The sequence below is a fragment of the Aedes aegypti genome, chromosome 1 (genome assembly GCF_002204515.2).
Source record: "Aedes aegypti strain LVP_AGWG chromosome 1, AaegL5.0 Primary Assembly, whole genome shotgun sequence".
NCBI classification, from domain to species: Eukaryota; Metazoa; Arthropoda; class Insecta; order Diptera; family Culicidae; genus Aedes; species Aedes aegypti.
Window position 1 is genome coordinate 83,862,725 of NC_035107.1, and position 19,839 is coordinate 83,882,563.

The following is a 19,839-nucleotide window of genomic DNA, read 5'->3' on the forward strand; positions in this document are numbered from 1 at the left end:
TCTGGTGCATCCTAAATGGACATTGGAAAACTGCTTCATTTTTGACGTCTCCGTTTGAAAGCTGGCCCGTTTGGTTCTAGCATACAGAAAAGAGATTGTGACCTATGACATCTCAATACAGTAGTGCCACGTTTATATGCCAAGTCATCCGGTAGAGATCGCGGGAGTATTCACCGAAGGGAGAACCTATAATCAACTAAGTTATGATACAAAGTAAAGGTCACTATTCTATTCTGTTTGTCCTGTTACTGCCAGTAACTTACTGCAGTGTAAGCAATTGAACTCTGCACATTTAGACAGCGGTAGAAGAAAAGAAGATGTATTCAAAATCAGTTGGATTTGGTAGGAGTTGGTTGTTTGAATCGTTCAAGGATACACTGTTGCGAACGCTTATATCGTGTGTATTGAACAACGGAAAGTCTTTGGCGTACTTTAGCCATAACTTAGGATGTGGTATTATGAACAATGGAATGGAGTTATTCTGTCAAGGATTTCGGTCATAAAATAAAATACAGTTCTTTTAAATACAATTCATTTATTTATACTTTCATCGCCTTTAATAATAAATTTCAAAACAGGCCTTTGATAGGACTGGTTTGTTTTCTGTTTTCAACATTTATCTACCAGACTGTTCGATTTCTGTTCCTGGACTGTGAAAATAAAACCTTTCTCTTTCTTCCAATAATAATTTCTGTTCAATAATAGTACACTTTTAATAATGATCACCTGTTTGCTCTTTCCTACAACGCGACGACAAAACTAAACCTAACTTGCTAACAATTTGATTCCTTCTTCCTAGTAGACAATAGAGACACTTGACGCGTTCCACTAAAAGCTAGAGCATTTGCTTTGATTTTTTGCACAGTTTCACCGAAAGTTTGATTTGTTCAAAGGTTGAAGAAGCTCGAAGCATACTTGCTTTTTCCAAGGCAGTACAGAATAGTAGCAAAAGATTTTTTGTTTCAGTTAAACCTATTTACAAAAGATTGTTCCGCAGACAGAATGCTAGGACAATATGTGTGGAAATTCGAGCGCTCATTAACTCTCCCTAACTCTCCTAATCTTAACTAATATCAGTTTGAAACGAAAAGTGTGGAAAGATTAGATTCCTTTCACATTCTCTCTCTTGCTTTCTCTCGCAAACATGCGCACATCATGGGGGAAAGGTTAGATTTTGTTGTAGGTGACAATTTTTATTTTTATACAAAAGACGCGATATTTACAACCCACATTTGGGGATGAATGTGTCGGAATGCGAAGCAGGATGTGACTGACAGTCGTAGTTTAAAAGTTTTTTTTTTAGAAGAACAAAGATAATGGATCGAAAAGGCCTAACCTAATGACGAGGCACTAGAAGTATGAAAATAATGAAAAAAATTGAGCAATTGAGTTCGTTTTACTAGGAAAGTTTTGAAAGCCGGTGTCGGTAAAGAAGACACCGGTTGTCAGTTATACACTGAGCGAAAATATCGGTTTGAATCCAGTTTTAATTTTGCGTAATCGTGGATTTTAACGATTGTTTCGAAGTTTTTTCAGATTGAAAACAAGATTATTTGAAAAGCGAATAATTTTGCTCCAATAAAAAAATCTAACAAATTCAAACCGACATTTTCTCCCAGTGGTTTGTTATTCGTGAAAAGATTTCTACTTGTTTTCGAGAGGGAATGAGTGTTGCGGAAACTAGTTTCCAGTTTTGGAGAATACAATAAAACCTACAAGCTAAACATAAGAACAAAACACAAGTATCCTTTTCCAGCCTTATAAAATTTGTCTCGTTTCGTTTGTTACTTTGAATATACAGTGACACAAACAACAGGAGTTACAGTTTTGAGCTAGTACACACACCCTCGTCTTTCAGTTTTCGATAGAGGTCGATGATGGTTCCAGTCTTGGGGAGCCCTGGCCTCTGGCGCAATGACTGGACTGTATTTACAACATTTGCGAGTGCATTTTTTCGGTTGATTTTGGGGATTTGGAATGACGAATGAGTGCACCGAGGGCATTTCCCAAGACTCAAACCGGATAGATTCAGATAACGATAGATAAGAGTAGAAGCTTTGACATGCAGCTAAGTTGACTTGGGTGATGTGCGTTTTCGTTATGATATTTCAGGATCTACGCGGGAAAATTGAGAATAGGTGGATGTGAGGAGGGACGGGGACTCGCATGAAGATGGGGGCTGCACTCAGGGAATGAGTTTGATGGGAGGTGGATCTGCAACCTTAGATGAGTGACGTAATCAGACGTGCCTTGAAGTTAACCACTCGTTCACTGGTTTGTGCGATTCGCTGCAAAGGAATAAAGATTGGGATGTTAGGTATGTGCGCTATTTTTTTGGATCATACGTTTCTACACTAGTTACAAATACTTTACTATCATCTAGAGACATCTGGAAACAATTATTATATCTTTAAATTTAAAAAAAATCATTCGGAAAAAAAGATAAGTTCAAAAATTGTAATATTTAAAAAATAATTGCAATTGTAAATGTTTAAATTGAGAAAAACAAGGAATTTTGAAAATTGAAAAATCTTTGATTCAAAAGTTTTGGTACATCTCATCTACAGTGTTAACTTTACACACATCAACATCTAGGGGTGTAAAAATGTACACTATCGAACTTACCAGAATCAAATCCTGAATCAGGTTGGACAGGCCACGGTTGGCGAGCACGAACAGGCGCGTTACCGGTCCGGGGATTCCTTCGGTGTAGCCGTCTCCCTTTCCGAGTTCGTGATCGTCGTCGTGATCGGGAGAGTTGGCCTTTTCGTCACTCTGTTCGGTACCGGAGCTGCCCGAGACGAGCTATAAAATCGAGGGGGGTGACAGAGTGATTCATTAGACCAGTTAGGGTAGCTGTGCTTACCATGGACAGTGTGAAATTTCAAAGAACGTACTCTACGGAATTTCGTTCCAAATTTTTCTGTCAACTCATCTTTGAAAAATCGACACCATCCACAGTTCGCAAGTGATAACAAACACATACAAGAAAGGACACAGAAGTGAGAGTGTTAGTCAACCAATATTCGGTAGAGGTGTTAGTGTGTTCGGGGTGTGCGCGAACGCTTCTCACGTCAGTTTATGTTTTTGTTTCTTTTTCGTTAAACGATTTCGTGGTTTGGTACGCCATTTTGTAGGGGTACACTCCGCTTGCGTGTTGGGGGAACCGATCATCATCATCGTCGAACAATCGTCTGTCATTTTGTCACCGTGATACGCTGGTCACACAAATCAGATTTCGAGGGGGGAGAATGTAAAATAAGCGAATGATTGAGAAAGGAAATTTGAGAGTAAAGCAATAATTGGAAATAAATGAAAACAAAAGAAAAAATAAAAGAAGAGAAGCGCGAATTGAAAAGTGCTTGAATTCTACCAGGGAAGAAAACAGAACAAAACAAAATCTACCAGTATTGAAGAGCAAACGCGGGTTCTGACACTTTGACAGAGGATTATTTGTGCGATGAATGAAAAGACAAAACCGTTAACTATTTCGTTATTATATACCGGAAATGCAAAGAAACTATCGTGATGGAGCGTAATCAAGCACTTTTCAACCTTAGTGTATTGGTTTTATTAGTAGAAGGGTAAGCACAGAACAAAAAAGTAAAGGAATGAAGAAAAATGAGAAATATGAGAAAACATAACTAAAACAGAATACATTTTGAAATCATGATATGATGCCTAAAATAAAAGTAAAGTGTCTATTGAGAAAAAATCAAATTACAATTAAATTAACATTTAGGATCTTTATGTGACTGAAAAAATGTTCGGGGCATTCAAAGCACTTTTCATGACAATCGAAATAAACTTTACTTGGAAATTTTATTTGGGTTTTAACCAAAACAAATCCTTCCAAAAAAACTGTCTTGATAGTTTCAATGGAACTGCAAATCCAAATGATTTCCTTAGATAATTTTAGGGTAGATTCTTTTGGACTGTTTCAAAGAATTCTCTTGAAATTCTTAATTTTCTGATGCATAGCCCAAGGCAGTTTTGATGGATTTTTCTCAGACATTCTGAAGGATTTTCCTTGGAAACTACGAAGACATTTTGCAAACACATTCTAGGTGAGTGTCACTGCAAAAACATGAAACAAATTTAGGAAATTCTTGAGAAATTTCACTTGTAGTTATCGATAACATTTCGCTTTTAGAAAACTCCGTTCTAAAAATTTGATATAATTTTCCTTGAAAATTCTTAGGGAAAGTTTCTTAAAGTTAATACTGGAGAAATTTGTTGAAGTTTTGAAGGAATTTCAATCGAAAACTCTGAGCGTATTTCACTTACATATTTTGAGGGAATTACACTTGTAAATCCTAAGAAATTCTGCAGAACGTTGTAAAGTGATTTACCTTGGTAATTTTGAAGAAAGTTCTTTAGAGTTCATTAACGATTTTTTTATTATTTCAAGAGTGTGAGGGTTTCAAAAATTTCCTTGATATTTCGGCAGAATTTATTAAAGACATTTCTGAAAATTCCTCCTAAAATTATAAAAGAAATTCTCTTGAAAAATTCTGCCAAAAATTCTTCAGAAACTCTGGGAGATTTTATTCTGGAAATTGTTTATAATTCTTAAGAGTATATAAAAGGGAACGTTTTGATGAAAAGTTGGAAATACTCTTTGAAAAAATGACTCTTTGAAGTATTTTAGCAAAACTTTTTCCTTAATTTTCTTCCTAAAAAACTTTTTTTGGAAATTTGTTCTGAAAATTCAAAAACAACGTTTCTGGGTTCTCCTCAAAAAAGTTTCTCGGAAATCCCGAAAGAATTCACCTCGGAGATACAAAAAAAATGTGAATGTGCTTTCAAATATTGAAATTTTTATTGAATAATTTTCAAGAAACATTTTAAAGTAGCTGAAGAAATATCATAAGTGTTTTTTTTTATAACATTCCAAATAAATTTTCCATGGAAACTCCGAGAACATTATCCGTGAATAATTTGAACCAAAATTGACTGAATATTCTTAATCCTAAGATATCTAATGAAAAAATGTCAGTTTCTAAAACATTTCATATTAAATGTGCGAAAAAAAAATCGCAAGGAATATGAAAAGATTTGTCTTTCGAAATGTCTGGGAAAATTTCTACATGGAATTCTGAGATTGTTTCAGGATATTTTTGATTACTTCTAAAAGAGTATACGCAGAACGTTTAACTTGAAATTTGGAAGTATTACTCTTACACATTTTTAGAAAATTTCTTAAGGAAATTCAAAAACAACTGTTTTCAGCAATTCCTAAACAACATTCCTCGGAAATCTCAAAAGAAATTTCCTAGAAAATAAAAAAAAAACGTTTATTTACATTGCTATTGAATAATGAGTTCATTCAATAAATAATTTCCTATAAAAATTAAAAACAATTTCCAAGAATTTATCTATTAACAAGTGTTTCTTATTAACATCCCAAATTAATTTACCATGAAAATTTCCTTGGAATTCAAAGCAAAAATTGACTGAATATTCCAAAACAAAAATCCTTGGAAATTCAAAAAAAAATATTTCCTATTCTATCCAACAAAGATTTTTGAAGACTCAATAAAAAATACTTTAAACTCCGGAGTTTTTTTTTTAAGTATTTTCATTTTAAAAATTCTGAATAACACTTTCTTAATTTCTGGGAAATTTTCTCTAAGAGGATATGAGAGATTTTTTTCTGGAAATTTCAAACAACACTTGTAAGTGTATAAGCAAAATGTTTTAATGAAAATTTTGAAAGAATTTTCTTTGAGAACTCCGAAAGTATTTCCCTTAGATATTCCTAAGAAATTCATTCTGGAGATTCTAAACAATTGTTTTTTTAGGAACTCCTTGACAATTTTTTTGAAAAATCCTAAAAAAAATGCTTGGAAATTCGAAAAAAGTACGCAGGTGTATTCCTATTGAATAATAGGATAAGTCATTATGGAAAATCTAAAACCACTTTTTTTTGAGAGACTTAAACATATTTGTCCGAAAATCCTGGAAGAAATTTACTCTGAATTTAAATTTTTGAGTGCAGGAGCATTGCTTCTGAACAAAACGATTATTCATTGGCAATTTCCTAGTTGAATTTAAATTTTTTGTAGGAAATTATCTGAAAGAATTCCAAAAGAGTTTTCTTATATTAAATTATATGATTATTGATTGGGTAATTTACCAGAAAAAAAAGTAATTTTCATGAAATTTTCCGAAGAAAATGAATTTCTTAATAATATTCTAAATGAATTTTCCCTGGAAATTCGGTGAACAGTATCCTCAGAAACATTGAATCAAAATAGTCTGAATATGATGAATTCCGAAAAATCTCAGGCAGTTTCAAAAACGATTCCATAGAAATGTTTAAAACGATAGAAATGAAAAAGAATTGTCCTTTGAAAGTCCAAAATAAGTTTCTTGAAATCCAATAAATAAATCCCTTGAAAATTCGGAATAATATTTGAAGTGATTTCTGAAAATTCCTCTTAAAAATTCTAAGGAAATTTATTGTGGAAATTCTGAGAAAATTTCATCAAGTAATTGCTAGAGATCTTTTTCTGGTAATTCTAAATTACTCCTCAAAGTTCAGAATATAACGTTCCACTGGAGATTATTTGCCGAAAGCAGTTCCCATTCCTAGGAAATTTCTTCTGGACAATCAACCAAAAAATCTGAAAATCACGAAAGAAGTTCCCTCCGACTTTGCGATGGGCATGTAAAAGTTTTCCATGAATATTTCGAAAAATTCCTCCGTGAATATTACAAAAAAAAAAATCTTATTGATTTCGATAAATTTTCCTTTGGAAACTCGAAATGTCGAAAATTTGTCTTTGGAATGAAATTGCGAAAGAATATTCCCAAAATTAACAAGAATTTCCTTGTCAAACTAAGGTTGAACTTTTCACGGAAAATTAATTGTGAACTTCCACAGAAAAAAGGGACAATTTTCTCAGGAATCTTCGGCGAATTTCCTCGGGAAATTCAAAGGCAGTTTCTTCGGGAAAATTGATGGGTATTATAGGAAAACAAAGAGAAGTTCGTCTGGAGATCCAGTGAGAGTTTTCTCGGGAAATTCACGAAGAATTTCTTTGGGAAATTCTGGATTTTTTTTTCAGGATATTATTTGAAGCACTTTTCTTGCGAATGACAAAATTTTTTCCCTCCCAAATCATAAAACAAAATCCACGGAAATTTGGAGAGAGTTTTCCTTGAAATTAAATTGTGAAAGAATTTTCCCGAAAGAATATCCTCAAAGTTCATGAATTTCTTGAGGAAACTCAGGTTCATATTTTTTCAAGAAATCAACGGTGAACTTTCTCGGAAAATTTCGGTGGAAATTTTATCGGAAATAAACGGAAAGTTTACTAATAATTTTCTCGGGAAATTCTTGGAAGATTTCCTTGGGAGTTTGGTTAAAAATTCTGAGAGAATTCCTCTTTGATGATATAAAAAAGTTCCATTTGATATACAAAAAAAAACATCATTAGGATAATTTGTCAGATGTTCCTTTGGAAATTCCAAATTGATTCCCATTGGAAAATCCGGCTGAATTTTCTATGAAAACTCCGGAAGAATATTACTTTTCTGAAGATATTTTTAAACAATTAGCAGTTTTTCCTCAAAATTCAAGAAGAATTTTCTCGGGAAGTCTAGGTAATTTTTTCTCCAGGAAATTAATGTCACTTTTTCTTGAAAAACTCATCGAAATGGAAATTTTCTGAGAATTGCCTCGGAGAATTCGGGAAAATTCTTAAAAAAATTTCCTACGAATATTCAAGAAGAAATTGTTCAGGAAATTCAGTTAGAGTTTTCTTGGAAAATTTGAGAAGAAATTCTTGTGGAAATTCAGGAGTTATTCTTGAGGACAGTTTCTCCCAAAAAACTGCGATAATTTCCTAAGGAACTGCTGTGTGAATTAGTTGAAATATTAATAGTGATTTTTTTCCTAAAAATTTGGAGACAATTTTCTCGGGAGCTTTTGGGATTTTTTGTAGGATTTTCCTGAGAATTTCTCGGGAAAACCAGGTTAATTTTTTCTCGGGAAATTATTGGCGAACTGTCTTTAAGAACTCAGGGAAACATTTTGCTAGAGTGTTAAAGAAATTTACTCAAAAAGATCAAGGAGTGTTTCCTCGGATAATTTGGTGAGAATTTTGAGGATATTTGACTTATTTGGGAAAATTATTAAAGAAATTCAGTGAGAGTTTTCTTGAGGAATTCTTCTGAAAATTCAGGGATTATTTTCCATAGAATTCAGTGAGAATTTATTCAGATAAAATGTGAAAATTTTCTTGAAATTACCTCGGGAAACCCAGGTTATTTTTTTCTCGGGAAATCAACGAAAAATTTGGTGACAATTACTTCAGGGATTCTTAGAAAACTTCCTCGGAATATTCATGAAGAAAATCTTCAGTAAATTGAGTAAGAGTTTTTCTTGGAAATTCAGGATTTATTTCCCAGTAAATTTAGATTCTCGGGAAAATCTGCTTTTACATCCTGAGGAACTTCCATGAGAATTTCTCCGCAAAATTCAATAAGGATGTCTTCAGAAAAAAGTGTAAATTTTCTTTTGACACTCCTCGAGAAATTAATAATGAGCTTTCTCGGAAAAGTTAGGGGCAATTTTCTTCGAAATATTTAGGAGCTTTCCTGAGAACTTTCTCGGATTTCTTGAGAATTTCTCAGGAAATTGAGATTTATTTTTTCTTTGGAAATTAATGGAGAACTTTTTTGAAAAACCCAGGAAAATTTTTTGCGATAGTTCTCGAGAAATTTCCTGAGTATTTCTTTGGAAAGTTCTAGGAGTGTTTTATCGAAACATTTCGGGAAATTATGAGAAAATTCTCTCGGGATATTCAGGGAGAAATTCTTCCGAAAATTCATTAAAACTTTTCCTGTGATATTCAGAGGGAAACACTTTTTGAAATTCAGGAATTATCAGGAAATTCATTTCCTGGGTAAATCTGCGATGATTTCCTATAAACTTCTGTGTGTATTTTTTCGCGGAAAATTTGTGAAAATTTTCCTGAGACTTCCTCGAAAAACTCAGATAAAAAAAAATCTCCTGAAAATTCATTAAAAGTGTTATTGTGAAATTTCATTAAGAAACTTATGGAAATTCAGGATATATATTTCAGAAAATGCAGCTTCTAGGAAAAATCTGTGACAATTTCCTTAGGATTGTCTGTGCGAATTTCCATGCGAAATTCTTTGACAGTTTCCTCAGAAAACAGTTAACATTTCCTTAAGAACTCCTCGGGAAATTCTTTAGGAAATGTAGGATTTATTTAAGCTTCTCGGGAATTTCCTCAAGAACTTCCATGTGAATTTCTTCGCGAAATTCAGTGAGAATTTCCTCAGGATAAACGTGAAAATTTCTTTGAGAATTGCTCATGAAACTCTTATTTCTCATTTCTCGGGAAATGAATGGTGAACTTTCTTGAAAAACTCAGGGAAAATTTTTATGAGAGTTTTTGTGAAATTTTTAAAGAATATCCTCGGAATATTTCTCGAAACATTAAGGAGGAAAAATCTAGAAATTAAGTAAGGATTTTCTTGGAAAATTGTTCTGCCTTAATTTTTAATTATTTCATGAATATTCAGGAAGTTCAGTTTATTGATAATATCAATGATATTTAGGAATTTCGGTGTGAATTGCTTCGTGAGACTCAATAAGATTTTCCTGGCAAGGTGAATTTTTTTGTTAATTTCAATGACAATGATTTCGGGAAGTTCGGACAGGATTTTTTTCCAGAAACACTTCCTCTCGCTCAATACTGGGAGAATTATTTTTGACATTCTGAAAGAATTTCATCTTAAGTTTCAGAGACAAGTTCCCCATAAAAACTTCTATTTCTCAGAAAAAGTGAAAATTTCCTTCCAATGACAATTATTTCTGAAAACACGAAGAGAATTTTCTTAAGAAATAAAGTGTGAATTTCCTTTCAAAATTTAGTTAGAAATGAATGAAAATTTCCCTTGGAAATTCTGGAAGGATTTTTACGAAATTGAGAAATTAGTTTCAGCAAAATGTTTTTCGATGGAATCAGATTTTTATGGCAAATCAGGGAGACAATTTTGGAAACTCACATAAAAGAATAATCTCTGGAAATGTAAGATGGACTTCCTCGTTTGGAAACTAAGAGAGAAATTGTTCGGAAATTTTTGAGATATATTTTTTTTTTTGAAAATTTCTTGAATGTTTTTTTATAATTATGGGAGAATTAAGTTCTATTCCTCAAAAATAATATGAAAATTTCTTTGAGAATTTAAATGACAATTATTTCAGGAAATTCAAAGAGATTTTTTTCGAAAAACACAGTAATTTTTTTCAAGAAATTAAGTTGGAATTCAATGACATTTTACATTTGAATTTAATGAAAATTTCGCTTGAAAATTCTGGAATGATTTTTTTACCATATTGAGCAAGAAATTCCTCGGAAAATGCAAGGAAATGTTTTTCGACAAAATTAGATTTTTTTTGCAGATCAGAGAGAAATTCTTGGGAAATTCAGGCAAAGTTTCTTCAGGAAATTTAGATAGGACTTCCTAAGAAAATTCGTGAATAGCTTCTTAAGAGACTGAGGGAAAATTCTTCGGGAAATTTGAACTATTTATTTTTATTTTGATGATTTCCTTGTAAAATTATAGAAGAATTTCCATTGGAGTTTCTGGAAGAATTTCTTCTGAACATTCTGTGACAACTTTCCCATCAAAAAATGAAAATTTCTTTGAGAATTAAAATGAAAATTATTTCAGGAAATTTTAGGAAAATTTTATCGAGAAACACAGTGAGAATTTCCTTAAGAAATTAAGGGAACCTTCAATGAAAATGGCCCATGACAATCGAAAGAAAATTTCGCTTGAAAAATCTTGGAGTTTTTTTTACAAAACTGAGGAAAAACTTCCTCGGAAAGTTCAGGGAAATGTTTTTCGACAAAAACTGTTTTGTTTCTTTTTTTTTGCAAATCAGGGAGAAATCTTTGGAAATTTAGGCAGAATTCCCTCGAGAAATTCGTGGGAAGGACTTCGTCAGAAAATTTGTGAAGGATTTCTTTGGAAACTCAGGGAGAAATTCTTCGAAAAAAAATTCTTGAAGAGTTTGTTTTGGAGATTCTGTAAGAATTCCGTCTTAAGGTTCTGATACATGTTTCTCATGAAAACTTCAATGTGTTTTTTTTTTAATTTCTTCATGATTGTTTTTTTTTTTAGGTTTTCGGGATAATACTTCTCGGAAATTTCAAGACTTTGTGATATTTTGAAAAACTATTTTATTATTTTATTCTATGATATATGTCTATCCTAGACTTGGACTATCCTATATACTTGGAAAAATCTAGTATAATATTCTCAATAAATTGACATAGAATCAATTTTGGAAATCCTAGGAGAACTTTTGGGAAATTTTATGGGTTATTTCCTTAAAAAATGTCGATTCGATATTCTCTGAAAATTCTGGAAGTAATTTTTTTTTGAAATTTACTCTTTGCTGGACAAGTCCATGTTCCAATATGTAGGTATGAAGTAGAACTAATAAAATGATAAACTATTAGCAACAGAGAGTAAAAGTTAAATGAAAACTAAAGAAGAGAATGTTTCTAGCAACAAATCAACAAAAAAGAAAGTTAAATTACCGCAGAATGGCTAGAAGAGGAGGAAGTGTAACTAGTGGTGAGCGAAAGTCGTCCTTCGTCGTTCTTGTTGTTGTTGTTGGTGTTCTTGTTGTTTTTGTTGTCGGTGGTCAATGACTCGGTGCCAGCGACGACACGGTACACGGTTCCGGCAGCACGTGCGGCACGATCGGCCGTTTGCTTGAGGTTTTATTTATAACATTGACATTTGAGAATATTTTACGACGCATGAGAAACGACGGTTTGACGATTTTTTTTGAAAGCGGTGTGCGTTCGTGAGTTGGTCAGATAGTCGGAAGAGAACAGTAGTGCAGTAATTTGGTTCGGTGTGTGCAAGTAGGTGTGTGTGCGTGTGTGCGATTGGTAGTGGAAAGAGAATGGGAATAACGAGGTGGCTCCACGGTCGGAGAGAAGAGAGAAAGAAGAGACAAAAAGGAAAGATAAAGTAGATCAAGATCAAAGTGTCGAAAGTGTTTTTTTCTGTTTCGCTCCAGAAGGACTTGTTTGGTTTTGAGGTGAAAGAACATCTGGCAGGTGTTGATGATTACTGAATACTTACACGGATGATGTCAAAAAGGAAGTTTCCGGAACCGCCGGCTCCGCCCGAGGAACCGCCAAAGAGAAATCTACGGCGAAATAAATCAACGGTTAGTTAAATGTCGATAAAGCAGTAAGAAACCTCCGCGTTACCTTTTGTTGCGATCCTCGTCGTTGCCTTCAGAGTCCAGCGAGAGTTCGTCTAGGGCAGAGCTCTTGGCCGATGAGTCACTCGATTCGTCGTTTTCCCCGACCGTTTTGACGTCCTGATCGGTGGCTCGGGCCTTGCGTATAGCATTCAGGGTGTCACTCAGTCCGGCCAGATCCAGCGATTCCAGCGTGTTCATGTCCTGGTTGGAGGTGATCTATGTGGCGACGAGCCAACACACGAGCGGGGGAGGCAAACCATGCACCATGATGTGGGATGGAACACATAGTGCACGCGCGCACACAGAAAAACCACCACAGACACGCATACACATTCACATGGAGGTGAGCGTATGTCGAACGAAGATGCACGAGCGCATGTGCGAGTGAGTGCGCCGATCGGTAAAGAAGGTTTTGTTTTGTTCACGATGAATGGATTTGTATTTATTGGGGAGAGAGATTCAATTGTTTAAGGTTTGGGATGAGAAAGATGAAATGAGAGCATTTAATGAGATTAATTTGATTTTTGTATCATGTTTTTTATAGGTTTGTTGAAAGGTTTCCAGAGGAAAATTATTACTATTACAACTAAATGCAGGGCAGGTTATGGAAAGAGAAAGACGAAAGGACGTGATACGTCGGAGAAACAGATGAGGAAGACTCACACTTGACACAGGGCTACAAGCTACGGACGACGAGAAAACTGCGCGACAGGCTGAGAAAAAGATGGAGAGAGCGTAGGACGACAGGAAATGTTTGGTTTGACATACAGAAAATGGTAGCAGGAAGAACAGAGCAGACAGAGCGAACGATCCCATACAGTGTCATCGTGGTAGTACGGAAGTTCAGCTTGCGGTCACCAATTTACTCTACGATTCGGAGAGAAAAAAAGAGAAAGAGAGAAAGTGGTAGAATGATGAAGCGACGGTCATTCTATTCCTAGAAGTTCTAAGCGGTATGAAACATTTAAGTGTGTTATTGAAAGGCAATGACTGGATCAGTCTTTGACAGTGGTTAATTCACAAATGAAGCGAATTTTATGAAACACAAAGATTATAACTACGTTATTAACGGAAATAGTCGTAGAAGAAGTACATTGAGTGATTAGACAGAGACAGTTATTTATCCTATAGAATTAAATCCCATGACGTGCGCCGCCGCTATTTCAAACTAGATGGCGCTACGCTCCGTCGGTAAAGTAGGTTACGGTTGTTCACACCAGACAGTGTTCTACAGCTTCGCTCTCGTTTGGAGCTTTGCACTGGTAAATTGCTACTGAGCTACTTGTACGTTAGATGTTTGTGTGCGTGGAAGTGTGTGGTTGAGCCGGATGCCGATCTCATACCAGGTTGGAGTCGGTGCTGAACTGTGCGTTTTGTGTGGTCGTTGCTGAATCCCGTTCAGCGTTGCTGCCGCTACTGCTTCCCGTGGTGGTGATTGTGCTAGGTGCAGCCGTATCGGCGGAAAGTGCCGTAGTCGTGGGATCGCTGCCCACCGAAAACGACGACGAGGACGGTGAAGCTTGCAGTCTTCCGACTGCTCGCTTACGAATTTCATTCTCATCCGAGACTCCACTGCTGGCTGTAGTGGCCTTTTCACCATCGTCACCGTCGTCGTCGCTGCTCGGGGGGAACGTGGGCAAATCAATGCTCACTTTGCGTCCACCTTCGCTGCTGTTGGAATCGTTCTTGTCGCTGTCAGTGGCCTTATCATCATCATCATCGAAATCAGCGTCGAAATCGTCGTCGGTGGTTCCACGACCTCCGGCATTGCCGCCAGCGCCGCCACCCAGACCGCTACGCAACAGGATCGGTCCGATGGTGCGGAACAGATAGGACGTGATCATCTGGATTTTCTGATCCAGAATCTACAGTGTTGAGAGAGAAAAAAACGGAGCGGGAATCGGAAAGCAGACGGGGAAACCGAAAATGAAGCTCGTATTTACAATATTATTTGGATGAATTGGCGCGGAGTCAAGTGGCGACATCTATGAATGAGCGCTTGAGGCTAGTGACATGTGATGAAGCGGTTGTTGGGTTAAGTTGTGAAGCAGACCGCAGACTCGAACGGAGGAGGGGTAATTGATCTACCGAAAACAACCAACGCCCTGAAACATTATCGTTGCCATTTCTGCTGAACGCTGGAAATGCTGGGGACATGCGACAGAAAAATGAAAGTTGTTTCCATTCTATCCCACCCCTATCAAGACTGCTTCAGTACCGTGTGTAGTTCGTTCGATTTGCAAAACCGAAGCAGATTAAGCCGTTGTCCTTCACAGATCGGAGGGTTGTTTTTTTGCGAACTGTCGTTGTCCTCCAACCGGTCGTTGGTCGGTTGCCAACGCCGACTTGCAGATTGATCTAGTTTTTTTTTCGTTTTTGTTGCTGGGGACTGAGATTTCAAGGAATGACGGGGTGACACCTAGCGCAAAGAGCATCCGTAATTGGTCAACCACAAACTTCCTAGTTGTCGCCTACAGAGCCGTTAGGCAGCAATCGAAGACTTTATGACGAACTTGACGGGTGAGTACAATGGATGATTGATTGTGCGGTTATGACCGATTGTACAATGTTTGACCGCAAACGATGACCTTGTATGATGCTGTGACATTTCGAAGCAAGAAAGGGAAGGAAGTCTGTAGTTGTGTTTCAGTTTTTGAGCCATACGTGTCTAATCTCTAAAATCCTCCAAATTTAATTGGGTGTTTTTTTTTCTGTTCGGAACATAAACCACTGCGACGAATATTTGATCTATTGTAGTATATCTCGTGACCTTTGTTTAGTGCATGTCGTGTTACATTATCACTTTTGAGAAGTGATAAAGTATTCGGTTTTCTTACAGCTGTAATTCCCAACTTGATCGCAGGAAAGGATTCTAATTGAAAGATTCCGCTATTTATACCCTTTGAAGAATATGGTGGGTACACTCTCCACAGGCGCACTCCTTTAGCAGTCAAAATCGGTTCCCTTGATAAAGCCAAGAAATTACACTGATATTGTCCGTGCATCAGTATCCTAGTCCTTATTTATTCAAACTAGAGAACTAAATAAATAAAAGATTAGAAACCAAACTGTTGTATCCGACTCATTTTTCTCTTAGTCAAGATCATTATTGGCAACCGAGAACACCGAGACTTGTCACTTTTAACAAGGTTTAAAATGTAACAACCCGACTAGAGGCTTGTAACAAAAATATAATAAAATTTTATCAGAATATGATATGCATATCATATTATGATATAATTTTGTTAGGCTCCTTTATCCATAGAACATAATAAAACAGAAATATAACATAATGTGTTTTATTTCCCTTTAAGATATTTTTTTGTTCAATTTTAACAACTTTATAACAAAATAAATAGATAGTTATGCATTTCAATAATATACAATATTATCGTATATCGAACAGTATTATAATTTTGATACTTTGTATCAAACATTATAACTTGGTTTGATATGTTTTTGATAGAATTAAAACACATTTTGTTATATTTATGTTACTATTCATGCACTTTTTGTTATAATTTTAGTTATTTTAACAACATCCTGCATCAAGTTTGTAACAACCTATGTTCGAAAAATATTTATAACATAATAACATATGCTGATATAATTTTGTTATGTACCCTTAGTCGGGAAGGACTGAAAAAATGTTCCTTTGATTACTATAATATTCTGCTCTCCACACAGTAAAAAATAATGAAGATTACACGTCATGTAATCTTCATTTATGCAATGTAAACATGACGCCATGTAAATTTATGTCTGAAATCATGTAAATATGTGATATATGTCACGTAATCGCACAGAACCCTGCTAGATTACATGACATATAATTGAAGTTTACATGACATATCATGTAAATCTCCATGATATACCACGCTCCAATTATGTGCATTATATGTCTCAGAAATTTACACGTTTCGTTCGAACTGTGTACGTTTGAAGCAGTCAGGACTGGGGTTCACTGGTAGATCCTTACCCCATAACGCACCACGAAAAGGTGATCTACCCACGTTATGGGTCAATGGGGTGTTACTGTTACTGAATGAATTGGCTTGTATAGAGGTATCCAGTTTTTATTTTTTTTTATATTACGTCTAAAACTGAACTAAAAGCCATTCCGTGACCTGGAGCTATTTTTGAACTGCGATTTAAATATATTTATATTTATAATATCAATTTAGTATAAAGAAACGCAATTTGTGATATATTTAGGAAAATGTGTTCTTTCGATCAAGCTTTAAAATATCGTAAACTTTGTATCGCTTAACAACCCAATGATGGAGATTTGTCATTGGAGGTCATTTGGATATTATATCATCTTATTTGTGAGTTTACGTTCCAACTGGGACAAAGCCTACTTTTCAGCGTAATGTCTAAGATTTATTTGATAAATAACCACGTTTTGAATCAAAACTGTAGTGTACGGAGGATGGATAAGCCATATCTTTCCGCCAGAATTTTTACAGGAACCATTTGAAGTTCATATAGATATTATTATGAAAAAGTCCAACAATTTGTCTGCTAACTCTTCATTATAATATTCTATGGAAAAGTGAACAATCTAAAGCGAAATATTCGTAGGTTCAACTTCACCGAAGACCACATTGTAAAAGGACGCATGTATAAATTTTTATTTGTTATCATAAATTGGGTTTGTATGCAGCATAATCCAACAACTGCTCGCAGGCAACAATATACTGCAGGAAGTAATTATAAGGACACCATATTATCTCTTAATTTCTCAATGAAAACAAGTACCCTTCAGAACAGATGAATATGGGTACATGCACTAGGTGAAAATGTGTATGGGTTCATTAGATTATTGTACATGCGTTATATTAATTATGACCTTATCAAATTTAAAGGGGAAGATAATTATAAGGACATCAATCATTATTAGAAAAAAGGTTTATTGAGTCATATTCAATCAATTTATCAGAAACAACAAAGTTAAGAAGCTTTTTTTTCTTGGAAATCACATTGCACTATGGGCCAGAAAACAGTTTTACGCGGAAAGATGCATTTTGAGCTTTAGAATGAAACATTAGACGAAAACGATCTTCTATAAATTTGTTTGTATTAGTCAAGCCCTTTGTTTGGTGCTATTGAAAATTAGGGTGGATCACAAAAAAATAAATGTTTAGAAGTTTCCGGGCGAAATTATCCTAGAATTTGGGCAAATTTTTTTATTTAAACTTGTAAATACATTCATAGATATTGTAATAGTACTCTTAATGAAAGTTTCATTTTTTTTTAACTTTAAAAAAACCTTAAAATAAAATTCTGTAATAGATCTCTGGGGAAGCTCTCCTATAATTTCCGTTATGGTTAGGCTTACCAGATGGTATCCCTTGGGAGGACATGTCCTCCTTTTTGATCATATGTCCTCCCGTCCTCCCTTGAAGTGAAAGTGTCCTCCTTTTTCCAAAGTGAGCAAATATAACTTTTGAAATGCATTCACATAACTTCTTTCTCTATTTGTTCAAACATTTCTGTATTGAACTCTGTTGAAGATTTAAGCTGTTAGAATCAAGATTAACGAGAGTTCACCAGGTTTTTGAACACATGTGTAGTCAACAATCTATCTATCTAACTATCCTCTATCTTCTAAATAATTAAAAATGGAATAGTGTTTCTATGTCACGAGTTGGCTCGAAAATGGGTCTTTGGATTTGAATGATTCTTTCTATGTTTTGTTTATCAAGAGTTCCGACGTATTCGCGTGTAAAATAAGCTGAGGATACTCACCGGGAAAGTCTAAAAAGAGAGTGAACGGAACTATCATTTTTTGGGACATTTCATGGTGAAAACGCCAACTTCATGGCAAGACAAAGTATGCCGGAACCACTAGTAATCAATATTTTGTTGAAAACGCTGTTCTTTATAAAAAAAAATTTCAACATGTTTCCAGGTGATTTTTTTTTTTTTGATACCAATATTTTTAAATAGTTTTTGGAGTACTTTAGGTATGATTATACTATTACTTCGAAATGTTATAGTGCCAAAAGTACTAATACCCCGAATTTCCGTGCAAAGTTAATCTACAATAAGGTTGTGGCCAAAGCATCTCAAGATTTTGAAAATAAAATAAATGTCCTCCTTTTTCAAATCCAGTCACACGAAATGTCCTCCCTTCCAAAATGTTCATCTGGTAAGCCTAGTTATGGTAAACTAACCTGAGTTATTCAGACCACCAAGAATTAGTTCCCTAAGCTTGCGGGAATAAGTTTGATTATCCAGTTCATATTTTTAGATTATTCTAATAGATTGCTTGTGCATACTACTTTGCGTGGTAGAAAATATCGAGTAGGTAGAGGAAGAATCGCTTGGGCGGGGCTTTTTTGTGTGAACCATAGTTCCGTGTGACGAGAATTTGTATAATCAACGAAAAAATGCAAGTTTCGCAATTGCTTTCGGTTCGTTTTCCAGGGAAGAATCTTTCCCATCCATACAGTGCCTATCCTGCGTGATGCATCTTGAGCAGCTGGACGAGAGTTTTTTTTTTGTTGGGGGGCTGCGAATCAAACCCATGACCATCTGCCTACCAAAGTAGAAGTGTAGCCAACTATACCACGGGAACCCCTGACAAGTTCCATTGTACGGATCGTGAAGAGCAGTTTAGTTTAGTTAGTAGTAGTAAGCACTCTATTTGTGATCCTAGAAACTGGTAAAGTCTATTAATGTTCAACTGCAGGAAATAATTTCTATTAATATTTCAAATTGTTAAAAAGTTTGTTAACTTTTGACGTTTTTGTCTTTTAAGCAAAATCATTTTAATTTGAGCTCAGTTTAACTTAAATTGTCGATAAGGTTTGTGTCTAGACTAAATATACTGAATTGACGTCACCCCATAATGGGATATGAGTAGTGATGTACAAACCTTTGTAGTGTTTTCATGCCGCTTAAGCAATGTTCGTTTTCCGAAGACATTTTATGTGGTCTCTTGCCTTCTCCAAAGACGTAGACTCGATCATTTCGCTTCTATTACGGCTGGAGTTCAGAAATTTGATGTTGTTTTATATTAAAAGTTTTAGATTCGTTATTTTTAAAGTGTATACACAGACAAACAGATGTCACACTCTCATGGATGTCCATCGACATCCTTTTCAACGGTCGATTGAAATATATAGTAGGTGGACAATCCACCACAAGCATCGCTCACATTGCACAATGCACAGTGGTCCAGGAATCAGTTTTACGCGGAAAGATGCATTTTGAGCTTTAGAATGAAACATTAGACAAAAACGGTCTTCTACAAAGTTGTTTATATTAGTTAAGCCCTTTGTTTGATGTTATTGAAAATTAGGGTGGACCACATTTTCAAAGAAATTGTGTAACTAACTTTCTTATTTGTAGAAATTATATTATACATGCTTCAGCAAAGTTGTAGACCATTCAATTTCAAGCAAGTTGCCAAAAAAAGTTTTTTTGTATCTCTTAAATTGACCGATTTAGAGCTTTTTTCCTACGGTAACATAGGGTGGTCCGAACAAAACTGGTTTTCTGGCTCTAGAGTTTTCAATTCAAATTTCTCATCAAATCAGAAACACTTTTAGAGCTTT

The 19,839-nt window shown here is 35.1% G+C and overlaps 1 protein-coding gene across 3 annotated transcripts in view; it reads right to left on the minus strand.

Annotated features, from left to right (window-relative positions):
* Positions 1-644: 644 nt before the first annotated feature.
* Positions 645-19,839, minus strand: part of LOC5564013 (clumping factor B) — a 98,700-nt gene continuing 79,505 nt past the window's right edge. Inside the window, exons 4-8 of one of the 3 annotated variants that reach the window (XM_021841426.1) lie at positions 12,279-12,490; positions 12,148-12,214; positions 11,592-11,768; positions 2,626-2,805; positions 645-2,288 (exon numbers count right to left, since the gene is read on the minus strand). In XM_021841426.1, coding sequence (XP_021697118.1) covers positions 2,223-2,288; positions 2,626-2,805; positions 11,592-11,768; positions 12,148-12,214; positions 12,279-12,490 — 702 coding nt within the window. In that variant the 3' untranslated portion in view covers positions 645-2,222. Of the gene's footprint in view, positions 2,289-2,625; positions 2,806-11,591; positions 11,769-12,147; positions 12,215-12,278; positions 14,140-19,839 lie in introns of all 3 variants that reach the window. The other 2 variants (XM_001648283.2, XR_002499738.1) reach the window with 2 other exon arrangements.